Source organism: Agelaius tricolor, unplaced genomic scaffold, assembly GCF_023055355.1.
Source record: "Agelaius tricolor isolate 1412-34295 unplaced genomic scaffold, bAgeTri1.0.p SCAF_11, whole genome shotgun sequence".
Classification (NCBI taxonomy): domain Eukaryota; kingdom Metazoa; phylum Chordata; class Aves; order Passeriformes; family Icteridae; genus Agelaius; species Agelaius tricolor.
The window spans coordinates 12,604,618-12,620,947 of NW_027269271.1; the positions used below are offsets into that span (position 1 = coordinate 12,604,618).

The 16,330-nt window shown below is 38.1% G+C and overlaps 1 protein-coding gene across 1 annotated transcript in view; it reads right to left on the reverse strand.

Annotated features, from left to right (window-relative positions):
• Positions 1-703: 703 nt before the first annotated feature.
• Positions 704-16,330, reverse strand: part of PLPPR4 (phospholipid phosphatase related 4) — a 31,554-nt gene continuing 15,927 nt past the window's right edge. The window contains exons 3-7 of the mRNA XM_071436188.1: positions 13,998-14,127; positions 12,116-12,311; positions 8,913-8,970; positions 7,438-7,611; positions 704-5,477 (exon numbers count right to left, since the gene is read on the reverse strand). Of these exons, the coding sequence (XP_071292289.1) occupies positions 4,140-5,477; positions 7,438-7,611; positions 8,913-8,970; positions 12,116-12,311; positions 13,998-14,127 (1,896 nt within the window). The 3' untranslated portion in view covers positions 704-4,139. The remainder of the gene's footprint in view (positions 5,478-7,437; positions 7,612-8,912; positions 8,971-12,115; positions 12,312-13,997; positions 14,128-16,330) is intronic.

Consider the following 16,330-nt stretch of genomic DNA (forward strand, 5'->3'; position numbering starts at 1 on the left):
TGCGCTGCCATGCATTGCATGCTACTCCCTGTGGTCCTTAATTAGGCCATTGGCAATGTCAGTGCATGTCTCAGCTACAGCTGTGTCTTCCACCCCAGGCACCTGGGCCCTGCTGTTGCTGTTTCAGGGTGTCTCAAGACAGGCTTGGAGACAGTCTTTGCTGTTTGCTTACCACACTACCTTGCGTGCCTTCTAGGTAACACTGCTTGTCAGAGTGCGCTGGGACATCTAAGGTCTTTCATTGTTGCCAGCAAAGGGTGTATGACACCTGCTGACTCCTGCATCCTAACTTCTTCCACTGAGGAGAGCCTGTCCTCTCAGGTTTGCCTCTGACATCTGCCCTGTCCTCATTCACAAATCCAAGGCTGGCCTCACCATGTCTGGCAGCTCTACCCAAAACTAGCAAGGTGGCTTAGGGGCATTAGGGGCTTAGCAATGCAACAAGTGCTGCAGAATGATTGAGCAGACACATCCTCACATGGCTTGAAGATCCCAATTCACTTGGAGGTTTTTTTTGTAAAATGTTTTTAGGTTAGAGAAAAGTTTGTTTGGACACTGTTTCTTATAAATTCTTACCACTCTGCAAGGTCTCAAGGTTTCTCACTAATGACCACTTTTACACGTCATGAGATACCTAATGAAAAGTAAATTAATTAATTTGGGGGAGTGAGACTCTGCTTCACCACAGAGATAAACAAGCATCAATGAGGAATTTTATCTTTATTTCATGATGTTAGCACAATAAACTCACACAGTAGCATTGATCTGTACTTATTTAACAAAATACATTTATAGCAATTTACAAATTATTTTCCATTTGAAAACATGGCATAACATTTTATTAAACACAATACTTTATATAGAGAATTCTCATTTAAAAACATATTTTATTTTTAAGTATTTTCTTTTCTCAGTAAAGCACAGCCTAACAAAGAAAATCGTGCCTGTTAGCAAGTAAGAAAATCAGAACACTAAGAAGATGTCACCTGTCGATTTATTTGATTAATTTTAAATTAAGGTACCAGTGGAATGTAAACAAAGAGTAATTTTACAAAAGGCTCCTTATCAAATATACATGCAGAGGTCTGAGTTCCAATGTATATATTATTACATTTCTGCTCTCTAACGTAATAGAATTTGATAAGCCATTATTAAAAACAGTAGCCTTTGGCACTTTGAGTAAAAAAGAATATATCAATATTTATGTATAGAACATAATTTCAATGATTACACAAGAGCTTTAAAATCTTTTCTTAAGAAATAGGAAACTTTAGGAAAAATATCACACTGCACTTGAAATAGTGCAGCAAGTTTTAGAGTAATAAAAGCAACATATATGCCAATATATATCTGACTAAAACCAAGGAATAAAGAACAAACACTCCCACCAGGAATCCTGCTGTTTCCAAAACAGCTAAATTGCCAGAGGGACCGTTTTCTAATCTTTGCTTTATTGCCATTATTCTCCATTTCAATTTTCCTTTATTTCCAGTTTCATCTACTTACGTTCTTTTCCCCTGCATTTACAAACTAACAAATGATTGCATCTTATTTCCCTGCACTGATAGGCCAACAGTGTTTGTGTCTCACCCTTTCCTTTAAAGCTAATCCTACCTCCTTTACCCTGTACCTAGACTAAACTAAAGCCAAAGGATTTTGTCCATGACAGTCCAAGTGTTTTTAATTCCTAGGAATCTTGTACAAAATTTCATATTAAATACCAAGGACTAAAGATACATCCTCTTGAAAAGAAAAAAACAAATCCTGACTTGTAAATACTAGCATCTGAGAACCTATTTCTAAAAAAATTACTTTTTTTTCTTTTTCTCCTGGTATCTATGATTATTTTTCCCAGCTGATGTGCCTTAAAGTGTGTCTTCAACATACAGTGCCTTTAACATACACAATATGCTGCAACCCTACTGGGTAGCTTCTTACATGCAACCTGCAGAATAATTTCTCCCAATCATCCTAAGTGTGATGGGGTCATCTTGTATCAATAACAGAAAGAGTGTGGTCCTTAAGGACTGACACTCTTCCACAGCACTGGGTGATGGGCAGGTGAGGGAAGCATAGCTTGGCACAGTTGGCTTGACAGCAAGCATTCAGCTAAGCCTGGAGCACCTCTAAACTGGGAAGTACACATAAAGCTTTCCATTGACTCACAAACACCATCCTCATACTTGTGAAATTACTGAGGTTTGGGGTTGGGTTTGGGATTTTGTTTTGGTTTGGAGGTCTTTTTTTTGGGTTTTTGTTTTGTTGTTTGGTTTTATGTTGTTGTTGGGGATTTTTTTGGTTTTTTTTGGTCTATGTTTGTGTTGTGCTGTTTATCTTCTTGAACAGGATGATTCTTCCTTCTACCTCCCACTTGCCTGGGGTTGGGTGGGCTTTTCCTTAGAGTTCTGTGGGGTAGGGTCTGTAGACAGGTTCTGACTATAGATAATGTATCTGGTTCTCTGATGCCCTAAATGAGAAGAGGACATAGACCAAAACACTTCTCTCAAGAAGCAAGAGAACAGACCTGATCTTCTTCAGTGAGAGGACTGCTAAGCCATTCCCTTCCCCTGCTTGCAGGGGAGCTGCCAGGTGTCTGAGAGTAGCTCTCTTTAAGGTAGAATTAAGAGAGAATGAAGAGCTGCAGTGGGTGAGCACTGCCCCTGGCTTCCTTCAAGGTTTAAGTCAGAGCCAAATGAAATGAGGCATTTCTTCTAGCAGGCCCATTCTGGGACATGCTATGCTTATTCCCTTCAGAGCTTATCCTTTCAACAATTTTTGGCAATGGAGATTTTTAGCAGGCAAGTTTTTTCATTATATCCAAAGCTCAGTTTACTAAAACAATTCATGTTTTCTCAGGTGAAGAGAGCTTTTATATTCTTAAGTGGCAGTGGTGGGAAAAATATTATGCTTAAGAAGGCTCTGGAGGGTGTCTCAAGGGAGGTGAACTGTAGTAGTGGCACAATGTGACACTTGTTCAGTGATTCTGCAATACCAAGGCATTCCATTCTTTAAAGCGAAGCACAAACCCCTGTGTGATGGTGATTGGGGTGAAACTTGTGATTGTTCTTGTGGCATACTAAGCAAGTGAGGTGGATGACTGCTTCTAAGTGTGAGCTATGATAAAAATTCCTGTCTCCTTGGAAGCTGGTCAGGAAAAGTTGCCATCTATTTTTATTTACTCATGGCTTGCCTTTCACATTTGCACACCTTGCAGTTATTGGTGTCCTGCATTATTTGTTTAAAAACTAATAGAAAAATGGAAGGGTTGCTGAAGGACAGAATAAGAAGTCTAAAAATGTAACATCTGAATCACTTGTAGTACTTGATAAGACCCCTTAAAAATGTAATTTAAAACAATTCTACAAGTTAGCCCACTAAGAAGCAGCCTCTTCATTAGTAGCACCTGTTCTTAAACAAAAGTTGAGCAGTAGCAGCAAAACTATTCAAAATAGATAGTAATTCCATTCTAATGGAAAGTCACCCACACATTTTTGTTGCAGTAGACATCTTAAAGAACTACACAAAACCTTTGCAATCTTTGAATGTGACAGATCCACTATAACAAAGCTGTAAATATTTCCTACGCTAAATGAATGCAGCCAGCATCATCATAGTATTAGCAATATTACTTGTAAAGTAACTGCACATCAATATGTCATGTTTGCAGAGTCTAATAATTATGCAATTTTTCAAAACATGTAAAGTTATCATCAGCACCATCCTGTATTAAAGATTTGGTGCAAATTCTGCAAAGGTGAATATATACCACTGATACAGCCTTTGCTGTGAAAAAGTCAGTCAATTTTGGACACAAATATAAAATAAAAAGTTGGCACATTCAGGAAATACAGTGTCTGTGTTCAAGACCATTCTTTTAATTGACATCATCACCCTCAGATAAATGTTTTGAATCTGAAGAAACAAGTTGCATGAAAATGTTTCACATTAGTTCTGGCATTGTGCTTTTCCCCTCACCACATGCTTTTCACAGGCTCATGCCCATTGCACATCAGCAATGCAGGGCTGCTGGTCAATAATTTGGCACATAAAGGTAAATGTCAGCTCAAAATAAAGGGAGCAGAACCTGTGTCAAGACATGTTTACTTTGTGGTGGCATGGACCAGCTGATATGTCTCCTGTCAGTCCTTGTACGCTCGTGTGGGGGATGTGCCTTTATAGAAGATGTTTCTGGTGTTCTCTGGACTGCTCCCTCTCTCAGGGATTAAAATGATGTTACCTTTTCTTCGAAGTGTTGAGTCCCGGCTAGAAGAAATGGACAGAGTCTCTGAGCCAATCTCACTTCCCTCCACTGGTGTGACTCTTATTGTAGTGATTCCATGATGGTGATGCTCAGTGTTATCTATGTTGCTTCTTTTCCTGTCACCTGACCCATAACTGTCTTTTAAGGAGTCACAGCTCTCAGAGTCTCTGTTAAGATCATTTAGCTCATATGTTTGACGAAGAGTGACTTTTTCAGGACCTTTCCATTTCCAGGACCCGCTTCCTTCACCTTCTGATGGCATCTGAATTACAGGTCTGTTATTTTCTGGATGGGCCTCAACTCTAACAATGCTACTTGGCTCATGGTCTGTCAAGGTTTTGTATCTGATGGCTCCTGTACAGGTCACTGTGCTTCCCTCTGAACTCTTTGGACTGCCCTGAAGCACTCCTTGCTGCTTAGACATGGCTATTACTTGCATGATTCTTGGCTGGCTATTGCTCCTGCATGCAACACTCTTCTCAGCAGCTTTCAGCCATTTAGCTCTAGCTGAACTAGTTTTGGGTGATGTGTTCACATTCTCCTGAGTCTCTTCAGGAATGTGTACTAGCTGGGATGAGCCAGGACGGGACTGAATAGAGACCCTTGGCCCACCAGTAAGACCTGAGTTGTTACAACCTGGAACATTGCCAGGTTGGATTTTCAGGTATTGGCTAGGTGGGCCATGATGATCACCATTTACACCCACTCTGGAGGGTTCTGAGCTTGACCGCATTTCGATAGCCCTTGGTGGTGACTGGCCAGATTCAGTCTCTATCACTTGCAGGGACAATTTTCGACTTTCATTCTTGTTCTTCCACTGGGACAGCAGCTGTTTGGAACGGGCAGAATCCATTGATGCATGTATTGTTGCGTTGCGTCTTGCTGGATCTTCTAAGGATGGTGTGTTGACTCTTGGCAAAGTGTTGCTGAAAGTAACCATGTTTTCCTTTCCCATTGGGCTTCGTGGTGTTATTATTTCTACATCAGCATTTGCTCTCTTGAGATTGGTCAGAGAGCCTGAATCTCTGTGGTTTCTATTCAGAATACTTTCTGTACGGTGAGAGACAATGCCATCGCTGCTGCTGCCATTTTTACCTGGCAGGATTCTGTTGGCATCTTGACTGAGGTCTGTCAATGACCTTAGAGGTTCTCTGTGAAAATTTGGGTGAAACACATTCTCGTCACTTGGTAAGAAGTTCCCCACAGCATAGATGCCCTGATATTTGGACAGAAGCATCAACAGTCGGTTAAGAAAGTTAAAAAGAACACGTTTTAAGGTACTGTAATTGCATTCTTTTGCTTTTCAATAGAATTCAGTGACATAATTACTCCAGCTAAACTGACAGGTAATGCAAGTAAGCATACTAGTTTATTTCCTCACTAGTATAGCCTTAGCCCAGACTCTGTCCTCAATCTGGTACCTCTAGGTACATGTGAAGTAGTCTCACTAGGGCACATTATTCATGGCAATAAATAGTTGAGGTAAGGATTTAGCCTTCGCAAGCTTTTTTCTTTTTATCAAGCAACAGATACAGATACAGAAATAACGTTTTGCTAGAAAAATAGTAAAATAGATGTTTGTAGTCTCTTAGGCAAAGCTATTTTACAACTATACTACCATTCACCCTAATTTACTGAATCTTGTTATAGCTTGAGTTGTTCTCTGCCGTCTGCAGATTCTTTTTACTGCACAATAACCATGTAATACAATATCTACGTCATAGAAAAGTTTATCAAATTTAAATCAATTGCTTTCCAAGCTGTGCAGAACTTTAATAAGATTTACTTCTAAAACATTTTCCTAATCAGTAGACTCACTGTAAAGTGCTGTCATTTTAATCCACTGAGGGTATTCTGTGAGAGGGTCAAATATCTGATTCAATCACTTGAGTTACCCATTCTTTATACTCCTTTCAGAATTATTTGTAGTTTCACATTATTTTTCCTCCCCATCCTCCTATTGGTGTGTAGTTTTGAGGGCAGATTTACTGAGCTCTGGATATACAGGAAAACATACTCTCTGCTGTGTGATCTCACACAACAAAGTATACTTGTTTGTATATTTCAAACCTGGGGACAGCAGCTCCATTTAGGTAGATCTACAACAGAGAATCATTTGAAATAATATTCTCAACAGAGTGCCTTTCTGCTCACAGTGCAATCATGGAGGCTGACTTTAGTAGCTCATGGGGTTTCTGTTATTATACTGACTGCTGTTTCTTCTGCCACTGTGAAAGCCATTTTTCCCGGGTCACCTTTGCAGACCATCTGCAGGTAGGTCAGCTTATGTTATCACAGGAAAAAGGGGGTCAGGAAATGAACTTATTTTAGTATTATAGTAAAATTTATCATTGACTTCTTGGGGGTAAAACCATCCCACTGCCTGTTAAGCCTCTTCTGTTCACCTGCCTACACTCAAGCAGTGGTGTCAGCAGAAGCTCTGATTGCTCCCAGGCACCTGTGTTGCTCTCTGAGCAGCCAGGGCAGCAAATTCCTGCTGGAGACATACTGAGAGCAGCAAGCAAAAGCAAATGCTTGGTGAGCTTCCTACTGACAGGTATGACCTACATGCCTCCTTACAGGACCCTTCCAAGGTGCTCCATCTCTTTTGACACAGTAGATAGGAAAAGCATAGGAATAACCTGATTTGACCATCCTTTTTCCCCTGCACGGTTTCCCTGAGAACTCCAAAGAATGACAAGTGTATAATATTGCCTCTAATTCCCTGCAGATTCAGCAATTCACTCAGATGAGTTGCTCATATTAATTCAATAATTTTTTGAGATCATAAAGCAGACACTGTCAATATCAACTCAGGTAAGCAACAAATACCAATTAATCAAATATTTTTCTTGTGTTATGCTTTTAAGTGTGGATTAGAAGAGATGAGTATTTTTAAGTATTTAATAAAGTTAGAACCATTTCTGTATACAATGCCGGATGATTATATTCTGCTTTATGCACTGTTATGGAACTTTACATTGAAATACTTGTTTGCTTTTTCCTTTTTGCTTTTAAAGTCATTATCCCTAATTCATCATTTTCAACACATATTGACGTTATTTATACTTATGGCATATGAGCATGATGGTAAGTTTTCATAAAAATAACCAGTACTCTTATTCCAGCCTTATAAGTTTAATTTTTTTAAACTTAACCATGACTATTATATTTACCAAATAGAGAGCAATTCCTCCTCCTATGAGAAAGCCACAGTAAACATCAACTGGATGATTCTTATACTGGGTGATACGAGTCAGACCACATATAATTCCACAGATGATAAAGGCAAAGACCAAGAGTGGTTTAAGAAGTTTTGAGGAGTCTGTTAATGTCGAATTGAAGTACATCTTGAAAAAGAAAGAAATAAAGAAGCAGTTGAAGAAACTTAAATATACCTAAGAGGATTCTAATGTTCAATGTTTCTTTTATATATAGATCACTAGTACACAGTAATATTACAAGTAATCCATTTAGTTTTACTTTACAGCCCTGTTAAAATTTGCTCACTTTCTGCAGAAAGATCTGAAATCACAAGGAATGGATTTTCAGAAACATAAGCAGTGTTGCTAATTGACATCAATTAGGATAAGTATTTTATGCCTCAGTACTGTTCCCAATCAGCACCTAAATGTTCTATAAATGTGACTAAGGAGCCACCACTTGTGAAATACAGAAGCCAGATGTCATGCCAGATGAACGCAGTAACCTGTTCCAACAAAAGCTGCCACCAGATGCTTTAGAGAGCCATTTCTCAACTGAGAGGCATAATTTCAGGGAGGTTACAAAAATTAAGTGGAGGTGGTTCATCAGCGTTATTCCAAATTCTGGCCTTTCTCTGGGCAGAATAAATACTGACAAGCTCCCAGTACATGCACAATACTATTATCTAATGTCATTAACTGGTTGTTACTGTTGTTTGCCTCTGACTTTTACAGCACAAGTGATGGAATTACTTTTTAAACTTCAAGTAAATTGTCTATAGTGCAGACATTGTGGCATACTGAAGAAATGTTACTGCTCAGAAGTGCAAAATCATCTGTGATTGCTGCAGCATGTCCCACAATTCTCTGCTAGTGACTGATGGGTTTTATTCACTTTCTTTGCAGTAACACCTTGAAGGCCTCTGGGAGTGATTGTGCCATTTCATCCACGCTGCAAATCTCTGGAGGTGAAATCAAACTACATCACATCAAGGTATGGCCCTTAGTGCCTCAAGTTTAAAAGCAGCAAATCAAGTGAAGATAGCAACAAAGAAAAGGCAGCATACATAACAGTTAATTTGACTGGTAAGTTAAAGTATCACTCTGTGAGACAGATAAACACTGCATTTTATATGAAGATAATATGAGGCATTAAACATACTTTAACATAATACTTTTGTTTGCTTCTTAAAAAAGAATATGAAGCAGTTGAATCTTTTCCTTATTATTTAATAGCTACAATAAAACCAGCTTTATAGTGGTTTTATTTTGCTTTCAGATTAGTAGGATAAAAACATCCATCCATCCATCCATCCATCCATCCATCCATCCATCCATCCATCCATCCATCCAAGATATCCAGGCAACACATAATTTTACAATATACAGCAAATTACTTTCTGACTTTTGTCTTGTATAAATGAAACTGAACAGAGTTGGTTACTCACCGAAATGTACACTGCTGCAAAGGCTGCCAAGGTGGCATGTTGAGAAGGGAATGACTTTCTGCCAAGGAAGCACACTTAAATTAAACTTCTCAGTTCAAATGCACAGTGCAAGTGCTCATTGAAAAAAACCACTGAGCAGCACAGCCATCTTATACTTCCTAAGCAATATGTGATCTATCGGTAACATTTGTCATTGGGTAACATTTTTCTCAGAGAGAGGCAAACTACATCTTTGTTTGCTATGTCTATAGGTTTATTAAAAAAAACCGAAAACAGTACTTTACATCATGACAGAACTTAATGGAGAACAACAACATAGGGAGGGTATTTTAAGAATTACTGGGCCCCTTCTTGATGGCCAGAGAAAGAGAATAAATGAAAACATGTCCAAACTCTTGAGACAGTAGACAATATTAGGTCTGCTCTTGATATTGCTGAGGGCCTTCTGCTCCCAGTGAAAACCTGGAGATTTGAATGATGTGGACTGGACCATTTCAATTCTCTAAAAACAACTAAAGAAAAGTGATGTGAATGCGAAGGAGATTTTTACATAGTAGAGAGAGAAAAAAGCTGGGTTTGAATTCAGTAATTCCTATTCTGCAGTGGACATCGAGATCACAGAAGCCCTAAAAAAAGTCTGTGACCTCTGAGCTCTAGGAATGAGTCAGATACAGTGAAGATTTTGATGGTATAGATATGCAATGTAACATGCTGCATGTCTTGGTGAAGAAGAGCACGTCTACCTTGTAGTCACAACAGAACTTTCACCCGAGAAAGCTCAGCTTGGGATAAAAACTTCAACTATAATTTGGCTTCACAGTCTTGCCACCCTAACTGGGCTCCAGTACAGTCAATTTCCTAGCAACACCTGAGTGAGCTAGTTTAAAATAGCAGAGACTGAAACACAGTTCTTTAACTTTAGACAAACATTTGTTCTGCAAAGCAGCAGTCTGCTTTCTAAATTTCTTTCCTATGCATTTTGCCTTGTCTGTTCTACATAATTAATTGGCAGTTAAAAATGTGCACGTAGTTCAGTGTAAATGCCACTCTGCTGACCTGAATTTGAGCCTATGGCTCCAGCAGATTCATGACTCTGGCCAAGATGAAATCTGCATGGCTCCTTTTGCATTTCTAAAGACAGACCTAAATTCTTCTTCATCTTATTTTTAACCTCCCTGAACAAATCTTTCACAAATAGTATTCTTTAATGAAATAGAAATCTATTTAGCATCTCTGTGGAGCTAATGTTTATATTTGAGTCTTATGAACTTTTCTAGCACTTAACCTAAATTTGATGGCATTTTAATAGTATATCATGTGTGTCACATGGCACAGTCAATTTTCTTTTTGTTCTCTTTTCTATTCACATGCTTTCAGGGCAAACAGACTAAATGCACTCTCAGTACTCTCTAATGGTGTCATTGCTTTTGTTCCCCTATTTGTTATCTTTTAATCTCAAATTAAATAACTCCAGCTAAAAATATGTAGCCTTTTTGTATGGCTCTGTATTGAAAAGGTGAACAAAGGTCTCAAAGAAAACATGTCCTGAACTTGGATGACAGTGTATCACTCTAAATGCTCATGCATGAGGATGTGTAGTGGGGGAACAACAATGAGAGTCCTACTGAGAGAGAGAGAGAGTCACACTGAGTCAGAACATCAGAGATGACAGAGGACAGAGACCTCACTAGAGAGCTGAACAAAAGTGATTGAAAAGGCTCTGTGAAGATAATAGAGAAAAAGATGGACAAAAGGAACCATTGGATGTTGCAGAAAAATGATTTTATATATGATTTGAATATATTGGATGTTGCAGAAAAATGATTTATATATTGCAGAAAAATATTTAAAAATATTTTGGGATGTTGCAGAAAAATGATTTGATGTAATCAGTTGGATAATTATGTGCTGCTCTCTATGCTTTTCATACAGCAGTCCAGAGGCAAATTTCTGGAGCCAAAGTTTCTGGGAAGTACAAATCAAAAATGAAGGCCATTAGCAAACTCAGAACAAGTTCCTTCCAAACTGAAATTATTGAAGTCAAATTAACTTCCTGTACTGTAGAAGTTATACCATAGTTTCTACATAGGTGACTGAAGGAAATAGCACTTGCTACTGAAGAACCAGTAGCAAGTGCTGCTTGCTCTGGTAAAGTTGAGACTGGCATAAGGAAATAACAAATAAAAAAGAAAAAATGCAATAAAATTGAATTAAGGAGAAATTGTGGGTGGTGCCAGAATATTAGAGATAGCCAAATGTATCCTCTATGATGGGAATAACTTTGAGATATCAATACATGGTTGTTTTTCTAGGGAAACAGAAACACCCAAAACCCGATTGCTTAGTCTTAATATGTTTCAACTAATTTCACTGGTTTTTTAGAAGTGATGGTATTTAAACTTAGGAGTGATTGGTGATTTTGGAATGGCTACAGGCAGTCAATTCAAAGCAGTAGACATCCTATTTGAGATAATGAAATTAATGAGATGTAATTGTGAAAATTTTCCTGCCTGCTCCTATGTAATCATGTCCTGATTTAAAGGTGAATGCAATGTTCCCTGGGACACCATACAGTTGCAAGACACTGCTTGCAAGCATCAGGCTTCACTGGCAATATGCCAGTATCAGCAAATGGTTATGGGGAAAGAGAGAAAAAAACCAGTTAGAAATACCATGCAAGAAAAGATTGGTTTGGGAACACACTGCTTTGTACTATTGTGGTATTTCCTTTAAAAAAGATACTTTTTAATGCCGTTTATATAAAAAAAATAATTAGAGAAACAGAAAACAAACTTATCCAACAACTCCCAAACACCCAAGCTGCAATGTATGTTATACAGAGGTCTCAGACCAAACACTTGGGAGACTTCTTCCCCTGCCTGTTACAGGGAACTTACTCTGTTCCTATACCACTTCCAACAGCAGTAGAAGCTATACATAGTGACAAATTTATAGGAAATTGCCTCCTGTGAGGGAGCAGAACAGCTGCTAATGACTGTGCTTTGGAACCTGACAAGGTCTTCCAAAGCCCACTGCTAGACAAATACCTTTATGGAGAAAATTGAACATCACTAAAAAGACATTTATGCATTCACCTTTAAATCAGAGACTTTAACTAGATGGAAAAAAATCTTGAAACTGGGACAGAAAATAAAAAATTAAATGAATACTTAAAAATGTATACACTGAAGAATAGAACCAACCTTCCAGCGTTGATAATATTGAGATCAGCTCCTGAGCAAATATCTTCCACAACGTAAGAATTCTCTGAGCAAGATACATTTAAGGATGTATAGTTAGGCTTGCAAACAGTCAGGAAATATGGGGCCTGATATCCTGTTGATAGCTGTATAATATCAGTAACAAGAGCAGTTGCACAAAGACCAAATACATGAACACCTAGGAAAGAAATCAACAGAGCTTGTTAATTATATTATATGCATTAATTAGGTTGATTAATAGTGCAAACTACATTCAACAGAGCTCTGATGGTTTTTTTATTGGATTTGAGGGAATTTAAATGCAGAATAAGAGAATTTAAATGCAGAACAAAGGCTTATTGCAAAGTTGAATTCTTTAATATAAAAATTAGAATTGTTTATGCTTGTTTTCTTCCTGTTGATACTTAAAATTTTGTTTTAATGTCCTGATGTCCTCCAACATCTTTTCATCAAAGAGTGCTACACTGGAGCTGCTTCAGTTTGGAAAGAATTTTTCTGAAATAACTAAAGAGTAGCCAACTATTTGAGGAGAGCATATGTGCTTATCCAGTCCATGGAGTTTCCCACTGGAAGACAGGCTTTTAGGAGTATGGACAACTGCCCATTAGATCATTGCTCTGAAGACCTGTTCTCTTTTTGCTACCACAGAATCATCAGCTGGTGATAACTTTGGCTACCTTCACACCTCTGATGTTTCTTGAGTATTGTGTCCTTGTCACTAATCCAAATATTTAAGTCTATTTCAGAAGGGATCAATGCTTCAGACTGATTAATAATTCACAAGAGAATTGAAGTAATGTAATTGCTTTACTGAACATTTTCAACTGCTCTTCTCCTAAAGATTTACCTATAATTCCCTACTTTTATTCATAGAGATAAATTTACTTTTCATCCTAAAATTGAAAGAATGTTAAAGCCATTAAAATATGAAAAAAAACTTCAAAATCAGAGTGGGAATTTGGGATGAAATTCATGTGTCTTTGTTTCCTTGGTGATACCAAACAGGAGAAGTGGATGTGGGGTATGTTTACAGTCCTCCTTGCACATGGTGTAATCCATAAAGCCTCTGCTTTCTTCCTCACTGCTGCTCTTATGAAGCTTTACTGGTCATAGATTGCACAACCTCACTTGCCACTATCTCCCTGTTTACCAGACTACCAAAACCCAGGGAACAGTTGTTCTACCAGGTCTTCAGTCTGCTGTCCTGCTGGTTGTCTTTGCCTAGGCTGCCTTCTCTAATGAAAGATTTCTGAAACAGAGGAAAGCTTTTCTTTAGCCACTCATTGGGAGAGGAAAGTAACTGTAAGAAGGGGATCAAAGTCCAGTTACCTTTCAAAGTGGAGTTTTTTATAAATGACAATTAAAGTAAAATGAAAGAATGTGACATGTTCCTCCATCATTTAAGTTGCCAGATTCTAGCCCTTTTTGAGAGGCAGATAAACACATTCCAGAAAAAGAATGTCAAACCTACTGAGAGTTTCTGACAAGCTTTCACTGTCATGCTGAATACTGTGACAGGTGGGTTGAATCCTTATCATGCACTGAAGACAGGCAGGGGAAGCTATACACTGAGATCATTAAAAAGCAGCCAGCTCAAGGTGGGCAGGGAAGGAAAAAAATTACTCTTTTAGAAATACTGACAATAGTACAGGAGAGGAAAGGGGAAATGGAAAGCGTAGATGCTGCATTACTGAGTATGGGGCTGCTCTGTTGCAGTCTGAGTTTCTTCCCATGTTTTCTAGCAGATCTGTCCTAGTGACAGATCTGCACTGTTCTGAAAGGCTGTTTCAGAGAAGCAAACCTGCATGGTGAAAACTGAATGTATGTGGAAAGTTCTTTTTTGGGAGTAACAATTGAAACCCACCAACAAATCTGACAGCTCTTCTAAGAAAAGAATTGAAGTTGCATCCTCCTGCATTAATATTGGCCTCTGTTCCAATCCCATTTCTTCTTTTGGACAGGCAACAGTAGAGAATTCCTTCTCCTATCATTATCTGCAATGACAAAGGAGCCATTAAATTGAATGCAGCACTTACTCAGAAGATCCTGATTGAATTTAAAGGGCTGTAATATAACTGTAACAAAACCAATGTCATCCACTGACATGCACTCAACCTTAAAAGATTTATATCAATATGTAAACATAAAATAATGCAACTTAGCCTGAATGAGGGCAGACAAGAAGATGGCCCTGAAATTAAATGCAAATGGCATACGGTATATAGTGCTCAGTGGTATCCAGGCCTTGATCTACAGCTGAAACTTGATGCTTCCACAATAAAAAAGCAGTAATTATAAAATATCGCCTCTAAAATAATCCAGAGCCACTGCAATATCTTAGTGCTCCTGAAGTGGTTTAGCATTCAGTCTTGGCCACAGGCCTAGCAATCCTGAGCAGCTTCTAATTATGTGACAGCCTGTTCTTCTGTATTTGTTTAATTTGGCTTGGGTTTTAACCTGATCCACAGCAGCAGAAAAAGTTCTGTCCTTATGGACCCTTGCAACAGACCAAGCAAAACAGATTATGACCAAAACCCTAGACAAGAGTTTCTAAAAGGAAGAATATAAATAAAAAATGGTGTTGCTTGCTGGAAAATCCAGACACATTTATACATCTTCAGCCTCAGATTTTATTGTTTTCCTTCTTCAGTAGTGTGACTATTTTGAATTCTGTCCAGGATTTGTACAGAGTTCAGAGTAAGGGTTGGATTGAAATATTGCAATTAATGAGGCAGTTCTCACCAGCAAAAGCAGAGTCACTTTGCCTATCCACAGCTGCATTGAATATTAATCCATGCAATGCACAAAGCTTATAATGCAATGAGATGCCAAAGCATCTGAATTATGCTGAATCTGCTGTAATTGCTGGTGGTATTTGTCTATAGTAACACTTCCACCCTAGGAAAAGTCAGATAAAGGGGAAAAGCTTAGTCTAATTCTTTATTAGCTAAAGTTTTAATAAATTGAAATTTCTTGACCAGGAAGATCGAAGTAGTGAAGGTTCTCCTATGACATGGAAAAAACAGTGGTAAAGGAATTCTAATTAGCTGAAAACTATGGCCACTATTATCTGTCTATATTTGATCAAGTTTTTGCTGAAGCTTCCCAGAGAAACCAGTAGTATTCCAAACTTAAAACTCAGAAAAACTGTAACAGTTTTTAGCCAAGTTCTAGGGAATGGTCTGGTACAGGGAAAACACCAGACAGATGGATTACCTTGTGTGATAGAGCAAAAAACAACAAGGCCCATGTAAAGAAAAATTCAGAGGCTCGCATTTCCAGAGGAAAAAACTCCCAGAGTAGAATGGGCAGCAGGAGTGAAACTGCCAGCAGTGAATTTCTCTCCTTGAGAATTCATTTCCCAAATCAATGTGATCTGATGTCCTAGTGATCTCTGTTGGAAAGGACATTGTTTCTTCTAAACAGGTTTTTAGTCAGTGGCTGATAAGAGTGTGAACCTTCACTGATACGATTAAATAACTGGTCCTAACATTTCTGAATGGGTAACTAGAGAGAAAATCTATCAGAGAATCAGACTCAGAGTTCTTTGAAGCAAATTGAAATCCAGGTGAAATGCTGCAATCCAGGTGTATCTATGGTCCAGACATAAAATATCTATCTTGATAATTTCTTCAAGTCCAGGTGTTCCACACTGAAGTCTCCTGCAGTTTTTGAATACATACACAAAATTTCATCTCTGTCACAAGCTATAAGACATATGTCAATAATACAGGTAGTTATTTTCTGTAACCCTTCAGGGCTACAGAACAGACCTTTTAAAATGCATTTTCTACTTACTAATAATGAGAAAAAATGCCCAAAGAGAAAAACCAAAATGCAAAGCCCCAAAGCCAAACACAAGCCATGTGTAATAGTGGCTTGGGAAAAGAAGTCATAAAATGTTAGATTTTTGTTTTTTGTATAAAAAATTACTCTAATGTGAGTAGATTTATATATGTTCTCCAGTCTTGGGAAAAGTATTATATGAACAATAAAACCACAGAAAAAAATCCTATTCTAATATTTATATAGGGTTTTAAAGAGGGATTGACACTGGAATTTTCTTGTCTTGCTCCCCCCACACACTTTTTTTTTCCTTTTTGTTCTTATATATATACTGTTTGATAATATTTAAAATGTGGCTTAATGACACCTGTATTTTATTGAGTCTTGCTGAGCTTCTGTCTCATACTGCAG